Below are 19,959 nucleotides of genomic sequence, written 5' to 3'. Positions count from 1 at the left end.
GCTATTTTGGTTTTCTTTCTGTTTTTCATAACATATCAACAATATCTGACACAATTGTTTTATAAATACATCAAGGTAATCTGTGAAGCATGCATATTTACATGTATTCCAGGTATTCCATGTTACAGATATCAGACCTGCTATTAGCCAAATGTCGTTATAACTGGCATACAATATGTATACAAGTACACAATGTAGATGAAACGTCAACAAAGAGGTTGGATACCTGACCAAGTGTCCAGAAATAATAACAGCCCTGAAGTACATACAGCCGTAAGTACACACCCTCAAAATGTTACTATCCAATTCATACAAGTACAAGCATTATTTCTTAATTAGTGTAAAAAAGTGATGTATGCACAAAAGTTCAATAAGACTAGAATAGGGTAGATAGGAGTCAAAGCCCTACCTTTGTCAGCTGAAGTGTTAGATGTAGACAGATCACCTGTACAGGTAAGTAACCAGGTATCACACTGGCTGACAAACAGTGCATTGTTTACCTGACTTTCTTTTCACTGTCCTACAGGTAATATGGCAATCCATCACAGTTCACTTTTTTACATTATTACCATAACAATACATGTATGAACCATCCACAAACTACAAAAACTGGCCTTTGTTTCCAGGCATGTGATAGATAGGTCATATTAATTGTTGGTCTGTGAATATGTTTAGGAACAGGAAAGACACCAATATTAACAGATAAGCCCATGGCTTATTATGAAAAAAATATGATGTTATTACACAAACTAATTAGACCAAGGTTTACAGCCATAAAAACTCTCATTATTTTCTGCGATTATTTATCCAACAAATATACATTACATGTATTTCCTACATGTTCCTTTAATAGCAAAATATCCACTCTGGCAAATATTTTCCATAAAAAAATTGGCCATTTATTTTAATCAAAAAAACCCCATATATCATGATTTCCAAGCACCCGAATGTAATCCAATTTGTCATGTTGGAAATACACAGGTGTACATGTAGTTCATTTATTCATTTCGTCACAACTCGGCAGAAGGACACCTTACATTACTGCTTAACATCATAACAGCAACCTGACCATGTGGATGTCCTGGCAAATGTATTAATTACTATGAATATGATAAGAGCTCACTTCTGGCTGTACTATATTGGGGTCCCCATGGAAGTCGCACTTATAAACAAAAACCCATTGCTGTGAAACACTGTGTTCAGATTGATTATAACAGCAGGTTTAGCCAGGAGGGTGTTTCAGTGTCTTTTAAACCCCTTATTCTGACAAAATTGACATGGGAGAGAAAGGGGAAAAAAAGACAAATTGGAAATCAGAAAGCTTGATTTCAAAATCTAGCTAAATCTAAGATTTTAGCAGTACATATAAATATATATCATTGTAGATTGGACAGTCAGACCAAAAGGTTAAAAACACACCAAAACCAGTTGTGCCAAAGGAGATTAAATTAGTTACCTTTACCTCGGGAAGCGAGTTTGCTCAGTTTACGCAACATGGTGCACGCTGAACAGAACACGGCCTCTATACTTTTGAAGGGAAGTTGGGAAATCCACTCTCACAAGATATATGTCTATGATAAGACTCCATGAAGACAGGTAGTATCAACTCCATAGTCATCACAGATAATCCACACCTGCCAGATTGAGGTGCATGGATCCATTTTTTTGTAGCTAGATCAAGAGCTAGCAGACATCTCAACTGTGCATCAGCTGATCACAGTTCATCACCACCTCTAAGTTGCTACATGTACTTAATGAGGGCCTCATCATCTTTTCACCTTCCACGGTATGCAGGCAAGTTTTGCTACAGCATGATATGGATGCACCACAGCCACAAGTCCACATTTAAGAGTATTTTAAAACTCTTGAAGTTGAAAAGTTCGCCTGGCCGCTTAGAGGGCTGTCTGCCTGATATGTTCCTTATGAGATATAAACGGAGCAGCAAAAAGAGAAACAAGGTCTGAACAACAGCCAAAACGCCATCAACACTGTGGCAAACTGAGGAAGGAAACTTTGGAGTAAATGGGAAGAGACTGGTCAAAGATGTTAGGGATGTTATATCTATTTAGCTGGGCCATAAGCTCTCTATAAATACCTTGTCTACAGGCTGACTCAGCAGCTGGCTGACATTGAAGATGGAGCTGCTCAAATTAACTACTTTTTATAGAGGGATTCTGCTGGCGCATGTAATGTAGTACGATAAAAAGCCGAGTGTCTGTGGGTTGATGACTGTTAGAGAGACGATACGGGTACATCTGTATCATATAACGCCCGCCTGCACTTGTCACATTAGCTCACAGAATCTTGCAACCATGCAGGACAACATCCATGACTGTAATTACCATAAATAAATGAACCCTGGTATCAGTCTGAGAACTTTAACATGATGTCAAAGAGTGAAACACTGCCAGTATTTCTGTGTGCTAAGATAAACATATATATTAAATTTTGGTACTCATAATGTATTTTTTATCTGGCCTACATTCTGACATACATGGCCTTGGATAAATTGTAATGCAGGACCAAACCTAGCTTTCTAATCTGGTCACCCTTTTAGACCGGTAATTTGGGGCTAAACTATCTTCAGATATCAAGAAACCAGAAATTATTACTTCAAATAATTACATACTTACTTACAAAACAGTACAAATAAATATAAGGATTTTTTTTTTCAACACCAAAGTTGACAATTTATTTGACAGTATTTCCAATAATTTTTATTTTTGGGGTATCCCGCAATGTGGGTACCCCTAAAAGGTATCAAAATATCCTTGTATTTCGTCCTGTAATGCCTGAGAGAACTTTATATTATGGAAACTTAAGCATAACTGTCTAGCAATATATTTTAATAATCTCTGAGTTCGATAAATAGAATTAATTTGTCCTGATCTTGAAAAAACAAGCACATGTCCCAAGCCTTCCATAACATGGCCTCAGATGTTTTTTGGTGGATCCCGGTTTTAGAACAAAGGATTTTGTTGCCATCATCATATTGGCTTTTCCAATTTTGTTATCACAGCGGCCAGTAATGTTCAGGGTGTCATAGAAAACAGTGTTCTGGGAACTCTGTACAAACAAAACCATCAAAGCTGCTATGAGTCATGTCAAACTGTGAGGCAACAAAACGACTAACAGCTGGAAAAAACAAACACAGGCGCTGCATTACCCTAATGTCTCTAAAACATGTAAGATCATACTGAAAAGAAGTTAAGAAGAAATTGACATCATTTCCACGGCACGTACAACGTATTTAGGCCATGAATTATATTTATATACACATTACCTGTCGCTTCAATTTTAAACTACACGCAGATATAGATCTATAGTCTATTTTAAATGGAAGAAAATATTTAGAATGTGCATGACATCTGAAGAAATATAAATTTGAATAAACTTAACAATCAAATATTGAGAGTATATGTCACTTTTCAGTTTATGCATACAAAATGAGTGCTAAATGTGGAAAAAAATATAATTAATAATTTCACTGAACTGTTGTCACAGTTGAAAATCAGTAGTTATTTTTAGCAGTCCATAAATGTTTCCTGAAAATTTTCTTAAAAGCATACAGATTGCCTGCATTGAAAGGTTGCAATATGCAGAGTTTAAACTTTATGCCAAAATGAAACCCTGACTAAGAACTACTCTGACTCTGGATTAATTCTGTCTCACTCTATTTACAGCATCTAATTTGAATATTGGGTCATGTGTAATAAACTACGTGCACAGGCTGTCACCCAGAAAGTCCTGCCGTATCCATACCGCACCAGCACATGATAACCTGATTTAATCTTCCCACCTCCAGCGATGAATCTCGGAGTACAAGCGATAGCATTAGCTAATGGTTCACCATGGCAATAAATTAATGGCCACAGGGGTCTGAAGAGACGACTATATGGTAAAGTCATTATGATTGCTCTCCAATTTTGATAGGAACACTTTTCTGTGATGCACTCTTACTCCTTTCTTAAATAGACATTTCCTGTTTAATATTGATACCCAAAATGTCAAAAAATTAAATACAACCATTTTTACACTTAAGTTATATATTAAATTTTCAGACAATAAAATGTCAATTTTGATCTAAAGCCCTTAAAAACAAACTATACTGAATTAACTAATCTGTAATGTTACATACTTATAGAGTTAATCTATATTGTTTTCCAACAAGAAAATGTCAATTTTAATCTTTCCAAAACCTTTGAAACAAATTATAATAATTTAAAGTAAAAGAAAGCCAATATATGAGCAAGGTTCAGAATAAAGACAACTGGCAACTATGTGTAAACATACTTTCATTTATTTTTTTAGATTTCTTTGAGAGCGTTGAAAGGCATTCAAATATTTGAAAACTATTGTGGGCTTTATAAGCCATATTGACAATATTTAGGAAGTCTGAAGAAAGGAATTTTTGGGAACATTATTTCCGTAATCTTTCACTCATGGGTAAAAAGAGTTATTCCAACATTCAGTGTCATGATTAGAGTTGAACAAACTTCCTGTGATGTCAAAGTTCCTAACCTCTGATAGCATGGTCCATAAAGCCCATCTTAGAAATCAAATGTCTGAGCGCCTTTAAGTTTTTTCGCAAAAATCTAAAAAAAAAATGAATGAAAGTATATTTATGCACAGTTTTAAGTGATATACTTAGTGATGCCTACTTAGATTTTTAGATGTCTTTTCCTTTAACGAAGTTGTAGTTTGTCATACTTACAACGTGGTAGAGAGAAGTAAAGGTCAAAGTGAAGCACATGAAACTACGTACATTTACCTCATTAGACACTTTCCTACTTCAAACTACATGTATACATGCACTTTACTTTAAAAACAAAATTCCTTAATGCCACATATGCTTTGAATTTACATTTACAAATAAATCTACACCAAGACGAAAGTAACCCCGTTTTGCATTGGTCACACATTTATGTATTTCCCTGCTGAAGATATAATATTAGACAGAAATTCACCCCACTGATGCTTAGCCCCCTTAACCTAAGGCCTACTCACTAATGAGGCAAAATGTTCAAGTAACACTATCTTCAAAGATATGGAATTTCATGGCTTATGTCTCAAGAAAGTTAGAATTCACTTTTGCAACAGATTTCTAAAGTCCAACATGCATGTGACAACTTTTGTCATATGACCATAGATATCATTGTAGTCTGTACAGGCACCATTTCTGTGATAGGTTTTACACACATACGTCTTACCGTTCTTCTCAATACAACTATATCTAAGGCATCAACCTCAGCCAGATGTACAGTATGAATGATGGCCATGTGAATACACAAACAATTAACTGGGGGAGTTTTGAGTTGAAACTCTTTTGTTGTAATTTGTGAAAGGTAATAATAACAGTACTTATGTGTCGTGAAAAAAGTTAGGCAATCTGTGTTGACATCAATTTACTGATCACCTGTCTCACTGTGTTCCAGAGGCACAAGTGACATCCCTTTCCTTTAGGAACTTTGAAAGTTCGCAAACGTTCAGATTCTCAAGTTTCTCAATCATTCGTCTACTCTCCATTACTTTTCATGAGACGATTTTCAGACACCCATGTCATAGTGAGTGTGACCAGAAATAATTGCCTAATATTTTTTGACAGGTCATATGATACAATTAGACTTTTTCTACAATCAAGGTTAAAAGAGTTCGAACTTGAAACTTCCTATTCTATCTACTACATCATCATGTAAGTCAATCCAATTTGGTAAGCAAATGATGGCCGGGAAAATTGCGTAAGAGAAAGAAAGGGAGAACAAAAAGTAGAAGAAAGAAAGAACAAGAGAGATATTCAACATGGCCAGTCCTGTTGAAACTTTTGAGTTTCAACACACACTCCTCAGTTTGCTCACAAGAAAAGTGCTAATCTGTGTCACTATTAATGTCCACAACAATGAACACCACTGTTTACTGAGACACACATACACACACATTTACAACTTACCCCTCATCTGGTCTTCAACTTGATTCAGTGGGTCAAATTTCACATAAAGGGACTGTCTGGCCAGGTCAGTGTCCTTAAACTAATACAAACACAGACAATTTATTGTTCTGCTAAGACATGATTTTCTTCCAGGAAACTCAACTGGTATATGATCACGCAATACAAAGGCACACCCGCATTAAATAATTTCAACTCCTTTCAACGTTTGCACCATTACCATTGTAATATAACATAACATTAGTCATCTATTGTTCAAAAGATCACAGGTTATTTACGACAGCTTTTAAGGTGAAGGCACAATTAGAGAAACTTCAAACCAGAATTAGTTGAATTATTCTGGTTTTCAAATCACAAGTTACATGTAACTTGTAGCTTCTGACTGAAGGTATCAAATATGTATGCACAAGGCATGATTCCTGCACAATCCCTTTTTTTACTTGCCTTTTCTGCACACTCAAATGCTAAATTAGATGTCACTTTTATAATGGAATAATTACTGTAGGTCCAGTTATTACAATTATTATTGGACATTTAAGTCCATAAATACTGTTCAACGTACAAATTTATGGTAAAGTTCTATGTTGTCAACCATTACTAGATACACACGTTCTTCACAGAGCAAGGATATGTGTTCACAGGGCAATATTTCTTAGAATACAGAGGGGTCAAAATATTTGGTTTTTCACTTGTTTTTAAGAGCTAAGAATAAAAATGATCACCTCAAATTGGGCTAATTCCTTCACATACTAGATGACTTTGAACCCTGCAAATCTTCATATTAGATTACAGATATATAACTGTTTTGTTTGTTATACTTTATCCACTTCCATGTTGGTTTACAATGTCTCCAAATGGAATCTAACTTATTATACACCTTTAAAATATATTGAATGAGCTCAATTTTTGCCATCAGTGTAAACAGAATATATCCAACTGAGTTATGAAAAACTAATTGATGAAACTTCGTGAAAGTGGGGACAGTATGAAATGTGAGAAGGCCAAGATATTGGGGGTGCATGTAGATCTTGCCTAGCATCATAAACTTGCATTTACCTCCATGTAACTTCATCACTGCTGAAAAAGAGAAGCATTACAAAGTCTCTGACATGTACAGTACAACCATGGCCATGTCCCATATTACAAGAGCTGAGTCAGTCTTTACACTCTAATGTGTCTACACCTACATGTAGAAATATCAGATTAGAGCTAAAATGACAGGAAAACACGGTTCATCAAGAAATGATGGGGAATCAAGACAAACTCAGCAGTATCAGGAAATTGCAGCCACATCTAAATAATCATAAGTTTGTTGACAGTAATACTCACATTTCCTTCTCCACCCAGCTTTTCCAACATCTCCCAAGCATCTGGATCCGTGAACACTGAAAATAGCCATTTGAGTCAAAACAGGCCGCCAGCTATGACACATGGATACAATACTTCAAAGTCACTCGTAAATTAGTAGATGGAAACCTGGGGGTTATCTTCAAATTACATGTGTCAAACGGAGGAGGCATCAGGAAATAAGACAATTTTTTTAAAAAAGATATCAAATCTGATATCTTACAAAGGAGTTTAACTCAAAGTGAAAGACAAACATACTTTTCGAATAAAACTCTACAAGAGAAGTAGTTTTCAGGAGAATGTGGCACAATTCTGGAGATCTGTATATGGTCCCCTACAGTCAAGACAGAAGTGAGGCATATACTCCAGACCAGTTACATAGGACCTTCCAAATATGGGTAGTATAGATAATTAAACAGGGTGTTTGCAAAACTATACATTGTTGATGGATTGTGTTTTGATTTATGTATATTGTTTTATTCACACTAAGAATTATTGAGAAACTTGATGGTAAGCTCTTTTCAAATAAATACACTGCATGCCTGCTAGTTTCTTGTTTTCATTTTGTTGACAATCTAACTTTGATTTATTTATTTATTTGATTGGTGTTTTACACCGTACTCAAGAATATTTCACTTACACGATGGCAGCCAGCATTATGATGCGTGGAAACAGGGCACAGCCTGGGGGGGAAACCCACGTCCATCCGCAGTTTGCTGGCACACCTTCCCACATACGGCTGGAGAGGAAGCCAGCATGAGCTGGACTTGAACTCACAGCGACTGCATTGGTGAGAGACTCCTAACTTTGAACAAGGCATCTACATGTAGGCCATGCAATGACTCTATACTGCTATTATCTCAAAACTTAGGCACATACACCTATAAAGCTTTATTTCTTTAATGAGGATTGCTCACAGTCAAAGGCCAGTATAGGGGTATAGATATACAGCTGACAATGGTGATTCAGCAGAGAGACAATCACATGACAGTACATGTATACATGTAAGTCACATCTATAGCCCATGGTGAACAAACATGTACTTTGCATGAGATCCAGACATCAGCAGGTCAGTATGGGAGTGTATAGTCCTCTGACATGCCTGACAGTATGACTGTACTAAGACTGATGGGTAAGATGCTCTTGGACAGGCAAATTTATGTTATACATAGTAGATGTACTTCCTAAAATCTTCCAATGTGATTTACATTGACACTGTAAGATGAAACTTGCATAAAAATTACACGAAGTTTTGTGAATGTGTACCCAAGCTAAAAAGGTCTTAATAACACACATTTCATTTGATATTTCAATTTCAGAAAGTAATTCTTTGCACTTGCATCTGTGTGTTCAGTTGCAGGCTTAAAATTTAAACTAGGAGTGTTATTGGCTTTTCCCATATTATCCAGCAAGATTAATGTTGCCATACAGACTGTGAACGATTTCTCAGTCATGTGGTTTGTCTGGTCAAGAATGCCAATTGTGCAATTCAGTGTAAACCTTGTTCACAGGCTATGATGTGTACTGCTCTGAAATTACAGTCGTTGTGTGACATGAGATAAACAACTCACTGTATTGTTTCATAATTGTGACAAAATGTCAGAGACCATTCTCCAAAAATTTTAAGGATACTATAGTATAAATTCAAGAAGAGTTCACATCCTCAGAGGTTTGAAACATTGAGTGTCAGATGTCAGGCTGACAGGCCACTGAGGTGAATCCATGCACTGCAACTGAACTGGTCAGAATGTTTCATAAGGTCACTCAGTGCATTCAAATGGATCAATAAAAGAGTGATCTGTGACTTTTGAGGAAAGCGGCCCAATATTTCTTGCACTAAGCACTAAAATGCACATGCCACACTAAACACCAGAAGCTAGTGCATGTATGTTTGAATCACTTCAAGCCAAAAAAAAAGAATTATGGCCATGTATTTTCCCAAACCTCCTTCATCAACAAGCTTGCAGGGTACATGTGGCCCTTAACTGACTTCTCCAACCTCAGATAAACCCATTCAGAACAGTTAACTGAGTCACTGAGAGGTCAACATGGCAGTACAGTTCATGTGGTTGCTATGGTAACTGGAGGGGGCTACAGCACCTGTGCTCAGCTGAGGCTGTGAACACTGGTCAACATTATAGTAAGTGCATGTTGGGCATAAAACCTGAGAAACTTGGTTCATTGTGTGCTATGAGCATGTGCCAGTACCAAAGTGGAGTACTATCTGCTTGAGCCCTGTGCCCACCACATTCAGGTCACATCTGGACAAGATTCTGTCAAAATGTACAACTTGGTAGTATGTGTGTAGTAGAACTCCTGCTGGAAATTTGCACCACAAGATCTCTACATGCAACAATGCTTCGCGTATGCATATACAACACTACTGTATTACAATTTGTAAACAACATGAATACAACTATTCCTTCGCTTTTAATACTCAAGTAAGCAACATGTACAATGCAGTAAGTACCTGTACATCATTGTACGAAGCTGAATGTGAATTTACTCATTAATAATCAATAAGATATATCATGTGATTCCTGGCCAGTTATAACAACAGTTGTTTTTTTTACAGTATACTCGTGGTTAAGCTTTTTTACAGCTTTTTAATCCATGTAATACGGTATATTTAGTGTCTTCTCACTAGTTTTGAAATTATTCATTTTTACATATAATTTAAAATTCCTTGTAGCACTCGCTCCACTTTCACAAAACGGTTAATCACCTTTCAGCACTAAAACCTAGTCCAAACCATTTTCACACAAAAAAGTTTTTTTGTGAAAATGATCACTGATTTGAAGTCAAATAATACACTTTTCTGAATTATGTAACATTGCTTGTAATTCTATAGGCTTATTTCAAAATAATACAAACTGAGTTAAATACATTTTGTTCAATGAATCAAAGGTAAATTCATCTGTCAGTCTAGCAATCATTTGCAACAAGATTTTTCAGCATGTGACCCTGACATAAATGTAAGTCAACGTATCAACTTACTTAATAAGCACACATATATATTACCATCATGGCCATGCAGCATATACAGTACTGGTTGTCATGGTAATTTACATTTATATGACCTGACATACTTTTTGTAACAATAATACATCTATGTGCAGGTTCATGTTTACACATACATGCAGCTGACCAACAAAACCATACATGTACAGGGAGGAGAGATTGCCTAGCTTTATGAATGTTAGTAAGTAGTGAAAATGCCTAAGGTTAAATTAATCCTCATTAACACTTAACTTTTGCTTAAGATAGATGCACACATGCATATACATGTATGTGTGTGGACTGGAAAATGTCTTTTACTACCTATGTTTATCATGTTTACAAGCACATGTAAAATGTGACTACAATGAGTCAAACACATGTACTTGTACAGCAAGTACTTTTTACTTGGACAACAAAAAATGACAAATGATGAGGTGTATTCAGAGACTTATTGTAAATATAAAAGTAAAAATAAGAGATTTACATGAATGCATGTTCATTCACTGTTTTCACAACAACTATAGTTAATATTCATCCCCTTGAGTGCTTGAGGTATGTTACAAATATCTATACCTGAACAGTTGCAATGACAGAAAAAAAAAATAGATATTTAACTATACAAGCTGAACCACATATAATAAACTGTAATATTCACATATGCATCCAGTGTACATGTACATGATTGTGCATGATTATTAAAAATTCTGATGTGAAAACAGCACAACGTGTACATGTACATCAGTATATGATTGGTGCTGTGCTGCAGTCATGTGCATGTTCAGCTACTTTCAGATCTGTGTTAAAATACAAGGGCTACAACTCTTGCATGTCAAAATGAAACCAACTAACATGTCCATGTAACTGATACATAAATATTCACCAGCAGGTAATACCCCAGGGAAAACGTGCAATGTCAACACAACCAATTACAAGATGTTTTGCCGCTGATGTACATGTATACATTTCAGAATCAATTTCAAAACCAGATGTTTCTCACCATCTGAAGCAGGTACAAATTCCTCATTAGGCTCATCTCCCATGTCGCCCAAGCCCTGGTCATCTCCTGTCCCAAACTCATGTACACTGGTCTTACAATCCACAAACTCTCCCTCCGGACTGCCCCCTGTCCGTTCATCTGCTGGGAAATCCCCTGGGAAGTCATCTTGTACACTCTCCCCCATACCGTCGTCTGTCTGACTCCAGTCTTGTGAGGGGCCTTCCTGCTCAAACAGGTCAGATTGTGTCCCTTGATTTGTGGGCTCTCCTGTACCAGAGGTAGGGTTAGGAGATTCAGCTGGAAGATCTGCCGCTGTATCTTGAGATGCTTTAGGCTTTGATGGTGGGGCAAATATTTCTATCTCCTCTTCAGCAGCTTTGTTCTGTCACACCAAAAACAATATATGCTTCAATACAAAACAGGCAAATAGAGTTTATCTTCACTGCCAGGCTCTTATTACAATGCACTCCTGCTTCCATATGGTTCATCTACATACATGCATGATAAGATTAATCAGCCTATAATACCACTTTTGACATACATGTAGCAAGAGCCAATGACCTTAAACCTGTTATTCTCTTACAGAAAAGAAATCTTTGGCAGTCTAGCAAAGTTCACCATATTCTCAAATGACTCTCAGGTAAACACAATCAAATAGATATATGGATGAATACACCAGACGTATCCACTATTATACATTACTGAAACACAACTTTGATTTACCCCTTCTAAATAATAAAAAAAATAAATAATATCTGTGCCTACTACACTCTGACATGTTGGTTGCACTTGGCTTTATGGCATATATAAAGTTTGGAATACCTGGTATGGCCATTAAGCTCACATGTATGGGTAAGGTTTTAAGTTGTAAGTTATACATATGTACATGTAAAAAAGTGCAAGTATTTTCACTTATTAGATAAAATTACCAAGGATATGAATAATTTCTGACATTTAATGCATATGGTTAAAATAAGTCTGCTATTTGAATTTTATTTATCCTCAGGGCATCGCCAAGACAAATGCATCAGAGAGTTATCTCCCCTGAAAGACAGCAAAGACAGTTTTTGACATATTTAACTTGTACTCACACTTTTAAGTGGTTTTACAGGTTTCTTTATCCTGGCCTGCTTTTTCCTGAAACTGAATTAAAAACAACTCTTAAATAACCTCAACATAAAAAGCAGACCTTTGCCTTGCCACAAAGATATCAAGAGTTTCAAGAAAACTTCAACATTCTTCAAGATTAAAAGTTTGTATTGAACACATATTACTCATGAGGTACCAAGAGTATAGGTACTGCAAATAAGTCAAACATTATACATGTAAGGTGCTTATTATCAGAGATTGCCACCATATAGTTGTCTGTAATATTGATGTGGAATTTAGCCATAATCATTCATTCATTACCGAATCTTCATTATCATTAACGTGTAAGTGCAAGCTTATCTAACATCAAGTTAGTAATAAATTTCAGAACAAGAACATAAAAAAACACGAAACAAACAAAAATTTAAAAAGTAAACATTATAAGATATATCCATTTCTTTCATCTTGGTTTTGTGTCTGGCATGGGCCAATAGCACCAAAGGGCACAGATCCATACATAATGTTATAATAGGTATATTACATACATATTACATATGTACTTTGAATGTAAACATGTTATGATTCCTCCTGTGCAACCAATATAAACACAGTTAGTCTTAGATGTAAATAAACTACATTAGAAATTGTTTCAGGCCGAATATATATTAATTTAGTATTGTAGTATATATACATTTGATTCATCTACTAAGCTCTTTTGAATAAAATCAGTTTTATCCTAACTAACAAAAGCTTTTAATTGTATTAACTCATGAAACTATGTACATATCAATCTATTTTTTATATATTTGATTGTTGTCTAACACAATACTGAATTGTTCACGTATATGATGGTGATCAGTTCTATGGGTGGAGGAAACCAATTTAGATCCACAATACATGCTAGTCATTCAATAATGGCTGTCACACTAAAGAAGAAAACATCCCTCAAGATACATTACACCTTTGCAAATTATTTGCACATGTACCAGATGCATGTTTATGACAAAAAAAATCTTACTTTGAGGGATTTGGTGCATCTTGTGGTTTAGATTCTGGCTCCTGTACTGCAACAGGTTGGGTACTGTTGCCCTCCAAATTTTGTGTGCCTTTCTTGTTATTGTTGTTATTAGGTGATTCTGCCGACTGAGGTGATGTAGCTTGAAGATTTGCAGAGCTACATGCAGAATTTGCTAATGTTGATAAATCAGATGGACTAGCAATAGGATCTGTCTGGCTCTCAATATCAGGTACAGAAGCTGGCGCCACTTCATTTTTAATCTCCTTGGACAATCTTTTCTTCTTTGCTTTAGCCTTTTGGCCTGATGGGGTCTTTCTCATCTTGGGCTGGGCAGGCTGTGAAGGCAGTTCACAAAGTGCTACTGTATCATCATCCTGTGGCCTAGGTGGGGACGTTTCTGATGAATCTTCCACAGTATTTTCTACAATTTCATATGCTGTTTTACGTGGAAGTGGAGGAGAATTCTGTAGTGCATTTTTAGTAGCAAAAGGGTCAATGTTGTCATCAAAATCGCCACCTGCTTCCTCTGGGGGAGGGGTCAAGAATGAATCAGGAGCTGGGGAGCCAGGTGGAGAACGGCCTATTTTAGATTTTGACTGAAATGGATTATCTCCATCCGCGCCTGTTGTCGGCTGATTTTTGCGGGCTGGCATAGGTGACATGGCCACTTTGCTTGAGGTCTGAAAAGGGTTTGTGTTTTCATCAAGTTCGTCAAAGTTGATGTTGTAGCTTCCCCTGGGGAGGGGTGGAAGAGCATCATCCTCATTATTTCCGTTATCTGCCATGGTTAATTACCAGAATACACAGGTCTGTATGGATCTAGAAGACAACAAACAGCACACAGTGATGACCTGGACTGCTAGCCTGACATCAACATGACCATAACTCACGTAGTTTTACATTGCAAACCTGAACAGCACTTGGCAGTCATACCATAAGATCAATGTTATAGTTAGTAAATTAACAAAACTGACAATTAAAGCGGTGAAACAAAAGAAATACAACTTCTAAACATAGAAACAGTCTTCAAAAGTGTCCTTGTCAACTCAACATGTGGCGAGTCAACAAGTGGGAAAGACTAATGGTGTACATCATGTAACTCCTTTAAAACATGGCATACAGTATTACTTCATGGTAGTTAGCACTTTACTTGAAAGTCAATACCGTTCGCTGCATTCATACTCCAGAAAAGAGGTTTTCTCTGGGGGGTTTTTTTCGTACGTCAGCGTAAACAATGAAATTTCCGCACTTTCGTAAACACTGGCGGCGGAAATGGAGGCGATCGAAAACCAGTAGCGGATTAAGCTATGCTTACAGGGGTACGACAGCTGTAGGGGATAATCTGATTTGATCTCTTAATAGTTCAATGGGATAACAAAACGTTATAACCACCGACGCCGAGTGGTCTTAAGCTTCCTTTAAGTTAACAATTTAGAGTTAACGGGCGTCCAAAAATGGGCTTCTCCCGTCCAGCGGCAGCGACTAGGCTAAACTGTCAAAGTGATTCACCACGGAAACTGGCTTACTGACTTTCGAGATAATGAGCCTTTACACCGAAAATGGACTCTATAATCACAAAGTTTTTCATTATAACATAAACTAAAAGACATACTTACAGTATGTAATTGGTTTTTGATCAAAAATTTTCAAAAAACTGATGGGAAAAGTTGAAATTGAACGCTATCCCCGAACAGCACGATTACCATCCCAGATTATTTGAAGACATTTCTACCTCCAAGACAGAAGAGGTAGCCTATTAATGAATCTGGCAAGGTGGCTGTAACTTAATACAAGGCTCCACACAAGTGACAATGTTTACTCGCTCTATTCCTGAAATATCCGGTCTAAGAAAACATACATAACAGCTTATACATTTGAATACTTCAGCTTACACGTGTTTTCTCCAAGATCTGTTGTGAAACGCGAAATTAATCTCTTGGTATTCGGTAATATTTTGCTAAATATTAGACACCTCTGGACCCTCGAAGAAATCCTCTCCTCGGAAGCTGGCGATCGTCTTACACAAACCTACAAATAACTCTGGAATGTGACTTGTCCACGTGTCAAAGTTTACATCACTGAGTGTACCAAACTTCTCATTCTCGTTACTAAACCAGTTACATTCACTTAGCTTGCTAAAATCTTCTGGAATTTCTGAGATACCGGTATATAGGCGGCCTACATGTATAATATACATGTACATAGAAGAGAACTTTCGCCGTTTAACTTAATGTCAACATTTTCTCTGATTACAGTTACACCGATACAGTCCCATTGTTGTAATATTTTTCAACATTCTGTCGACCATAAAAATACAATGAGCCTTCATAGACATTCACATACCTAAAATTGTACACAGATTAATTACCGGTGTAAGAAATAATTAAATTGCCATACTTAGATTATATAAAAGCAAAATTAAACCTTCGAACCGTGTTCTTTTTTTTATATATCGGGTATGTTCAATTTTGTAGAAGTTCTATAAGCAAATTTCTTTATGAAAGGCGTCGGTAGGGTGGGGATATAGTCTAATGCTTCATCTGATGAGGGGCCATTTACATCGTGAAAGATTCCGAAAATTTACCAATGTTCATTTCTCTCTATCACTCATCCTTGAGCACACCTTTGTTTTAATCTGTTGATATAGATTCTTGGTATGTCTACTTTCCGGGCTAGCTCAGTGACGATCAGTATACATTAATTAGTACATTAATTAGTACATTAATTATTTACTTATTTGATTGGTGTTTTACGCCGTAGTCAGTTATATTTTACTTATACGACGGTGGCCAGCATTATGATGGGAGCAAATCGGGGAAAGCCAGGGAGAAACCCACGACATCCGCAGCCTGCTGAAAACCTTCCGACGTACGACCGGAGAGGAAGCCACCATGGCCTGGATTTGAACTCACAGCAACCGCATTTGTGGGATGCTCCGTGCTGGCTTGCTGACCACCTCGGCACCCATAGGGCGTCATATGTCTGCTAAGATTTTTATGTCGTTCCAGTTTGACAAGCCCTATAAATAAGTCGTAGCATTGGCATGCACCAATCTGCTATACATGTAGGCAAAAGGAAATACGTATTCACCGTCATGATATGACCGAAATAATGAGGGGAAAGCATATCTTCTATCGCTTTGAACCGTCAGAAGTATTGCTATACATGCCAAAGCCCATAGCAGACCAAAAATGTTCATAATGTTGTTTAAAATGCACGAGAATACCAGAACGCGAACTTGGCCTGTCTTGGTAAATCTGTATTCCACGTTTTAATTAAGAATAACCAACTGTTTTGAAAAGAAAGTGTTGTAAATTGTCCAAACAGGACAAAACGGCCATAATTGATCTGTAACTTGTCATGGTGAAGCCATGTACCAATGTTTTAATTCAAGGCTATGAATCGTTTTGACAAAACACACGGAAAACTGTCAATGTCCGAAAACAGGATAAAAAAGTGTCATCTCTTTGTCGACAAAAAATGAAACGACCCGAAATACCGAAAGTGGTAAAGTGCGGACATCTGATTTGTGACAGAATGACGTGTGAACTGACTGACTGACTGATTGGGCCCCTCTGATTTTAATTAACTTATCCGTGTACAAACATCATCAGTATAAATTGTAAAGGCTTCCCAGATATGACCATGCAGGTACATGTATAATTACATATGAATAATCCGTCTAAACGGGAATCTAGGGAAACGTATCTTCGCCTAATGTGCTCGGATAGACTTTTAAACTGCCCCCGCCCTCTCTCCATTTTTAAATAACCGCGTCAATTTTACAATTTTTTAAAAATAAATAGGCCTACGTCTATGGGAATCTAGAGCCCTGGAGCTTCTGGGTACTGATGTACCGGGGTAGAGTTTTAAAATTTTGTCATTTTCTTTGGGTTTTTTTTGGGGGGGGGGGGGGTTGTTTTTTTGAGAATGTCACTTCCATGGGTTTTAATTTCCCTCTGATACGACCATTATAAGATGCCGTGCGCAGCTTATGTTGGAGAAGTCATCTTAAGTCGAATTTCTAAAATACTTTCATCGAATTTTGGAAAACAGTTCTTGATCAGGATATGAATCTAGGCGTAGTATTAGACATTTGTATACCATCCGTCAACCAATAAGGACGTGCCAGGTCAATAATCGAAAGGCCAATTCCCAAAACAACTTTATGTCAGCTATCACACTGTCGTCGCTGCTCTGGTTTTACTCTCTGTGCTGTACGTCGTTAATTATATTAAAACACAATCCACCAAAGAACTAAGACAGTATATAAAGTACGAAAATAGGACGGAATCATGCAAAGAGAACCAGTCACCAGTTTTCAAAGATGTTAGAAAGACGCAAGATATGATCTAGGCGACTGAATGAAATCAATATTCATATCATGTACCATGCTAGAATATCAGTTGTCCATAACAAAATATGTATCTCAGATGCGCTATGATTGCAACTGTTCACATATCCAACGAGGCGATCAAATTCAACACGATGAGTGAGTGAGTGAGTGCTTGGGGTTTAACGTCGTACTCAACAATTTTTCAGTCATATGACGACGAAGGAATCATTAGGGTGCATGTACGTGTAATGTGCCTCCTTGTTGCAGGACGGATTTCCACCGCTCTTTTATTCAGTGCTGCTTCACTGAGACGACTTACCGAAGGCAAGTAAGCCGCCCCGCCCGAGCCATTATACTGATACGGGTCAACCAGTCGTTGCACTATCCCCTTCATGCTGAGCGCCAAGCGAGGAAGTTACAACTTCCTCTTTTAAAGTCTTAGGTGTGACTCGATCAAGGATTGATCCTGGATCTACCGGTCCCGAAGCGGACGCTCTACCAGCTGTGCTATCCGGGCCGGTCAACCCGATGAATATATGGCCCCTAACCCTTACGTGGAATTAGACACCATCATGAAGTAGAGCGCCACAGATTCTGGACGCGCTGTCCATATTTACTTACAAGAGAACTATACTCATTGTAAAACTTAAGAAACAAAGAATGAAGACGTTTGATGGAATAATCTTGACACACATTTCCCGCTCAGACTAACTGGGTACAAGTCTGCTGGTGTAGTGTAGTCTATTGGTGCATGTAGTGTAGTCTATTGGTGTAGTCTATTGGTGCATGTAGTGTAGTCTATTGTTGTAGTCTATTGGTGCATGTAGTGTAGTCTGTTGGTCATTCTTATTTTTGCCTAATGACATTTTGCGGACACTGCATGCAAGAGACAACAGTCAATTCAGCTTAGGCGCGACTGGTCAAAGCACGGCGAAAAACAAGAGATTAATTTAAAATCATTCAGGTTTTCGCCATTCTGCGGCGTTCTTTATGGGCCAAGTGATATTACATTCATTTATTTGTTCAAAACCTTGTATTTGTTGTCAATTATATCTCTTTCATATGTATCATTACAATACATTAGGCCTACATTAATGCACTTCTGAAGAAATTGTCAATCATATAGTCAATCATAAATATAGAAAAGTCCTTCACGACGTCATGGACAATAATGTAAAAAAAATTTATATATTTATTTATTTGATAGGTGTTTTACGCCGTACTCAAGAATATTTCACTTATACGACGGCGGCGAGTTTTATGGTGGGAGGAAACCGCGCAGAGCCCGGGGGAAACTCACAACCATCCATAGGTGCATTGGTGAGAGGCTCCTGAGCTATTGCGCCGCACTGGCATGCTAACGGCTCGGCCATATATATATATATATATATATATATATATATATATATATATATATATATATATATATATATATATATATATATATATATATATATATATATATATATATATCTCCTTCTAACAGGTCGGTCCCATGCATACTGACGCATTTATAGTGCTACCTGGGCTATAACACCAAAGATCTGACCATATTGTACGTTTTGGCACGTAGTTGTATATAGTTTTTTTTGTTTGTTTGTTTGTTTGTTTTTTCAGAGTTCGAGATTACTTTTTTCTTCTTCTGACATTTCGCGCCGCAGTTACCAATACAAGGGTGGACAACTCATTTCCCTTGACAAAGTTACTTCCCTTCAACCACTTTTCACAGTCTGTTATTTCCAAATTCCATTTTTGCGTTCATGTGGGTTCATGTGTCATTGTTAAATAAAAATCCACTATGTTCTCATTTCTGTACATTTCTGTTCTAACATACACGATCTGAATGTCTTGACCTACTAGAATTGTGTACAGTTGTCGTTACTAAACTAAACTGTATGTGTATTATTGGTTAAGCGCTTGTAGTAGACCTAGAGTTCATTTGGTGCAGTGAAGTAGCCGATTGCTTGCGGATTGTCTCCCCTCCACTGTAGTCCGTTCATGATTTCACATGCACAAACTATATATGTGCCTAACTTATAAACTAAAAAAAAGTTCATCAACTTTACTCTGGGACGTAAAAATGGCTTTAAGCTACAGTTTTCGTAGGGTCCCGGCGATCAGCTCGGAAATCAAGTAACCTGCTCTGGTGATGTCAACGGTGGTAGTTGTCAAAATAACTTTGTTGAGAAGGTGGAGGAGGCGGGGAGAGAGAGCGCGAATTGGGGGGA

At 37.2% G+C, this 19,959-nt stretch overlaps 1 protein-coding gene across 2 annotated transcripts in view; it reads right to left on the bottom strand.

The window, feature by feature from the left end:
- The window catches only part of LOC135469359 (transforming acidic coiled-coil-containing protein 3-like), a 35,838-nt gene extending 20,721 nt beyond the window's left edge, over window positions 1-15,117 (bottom strand). For both annotated transcript variants that reach the window (XM_064747989.1, XM_064747990.1), the window contains exons 1-6: window positions 15,012-15,117; window positions 13,396-14,214; window positions 12,380-12,425; window positions 11,289-11,670; window positions 7,274-7,329; window positions 5,948-6,026 (exon numbers count right to left, since the gene is read on the bottom strand). In XM_064747989.1, the coding sequence (XP_064604059.1) occupies window positions 5,948-6,026; window positions 7,274-7,329; window positions 11,289-11,670; window positions 12,380-12,425; window positions 13,396-14,180 (1,348 nt within the window). In that variant the 5' untranslated portion in view covers window positions 14,181-14,214; window positions 15,012-15,117. The remainder of the gene's footprint in view (window positions 1-5,947; window positions 6,027-7,273; window positions 7,330-11,288; window positions 11,671-12,379; window positions 12,426-13,395; window positions 14,215-15,011) is intronic.
- Between the last annotated feature and the right edge of the window lie 4,842 nt (window positions 15,118-19,959).

Source organism: Liolophura sinensis, chromosome 6 (assembly GCF_032854445.1).
Source record: "Liolophura sinensis isolate JHLJ2023 chromosome 6, CUHK_Ljap_v2, whole genome shotgun sequence".
Lineage (NCBI taxonomy): Eukaryota > Metazoa > Mollusca > Polyplacophora > Chitonida > Chitonidae > Liolophura > Liolophura sinensis.
Note: the sequence above shows the minus strand (reverse complement) of the source record. Positions and strands in the feature narration are given on the sequence as shown.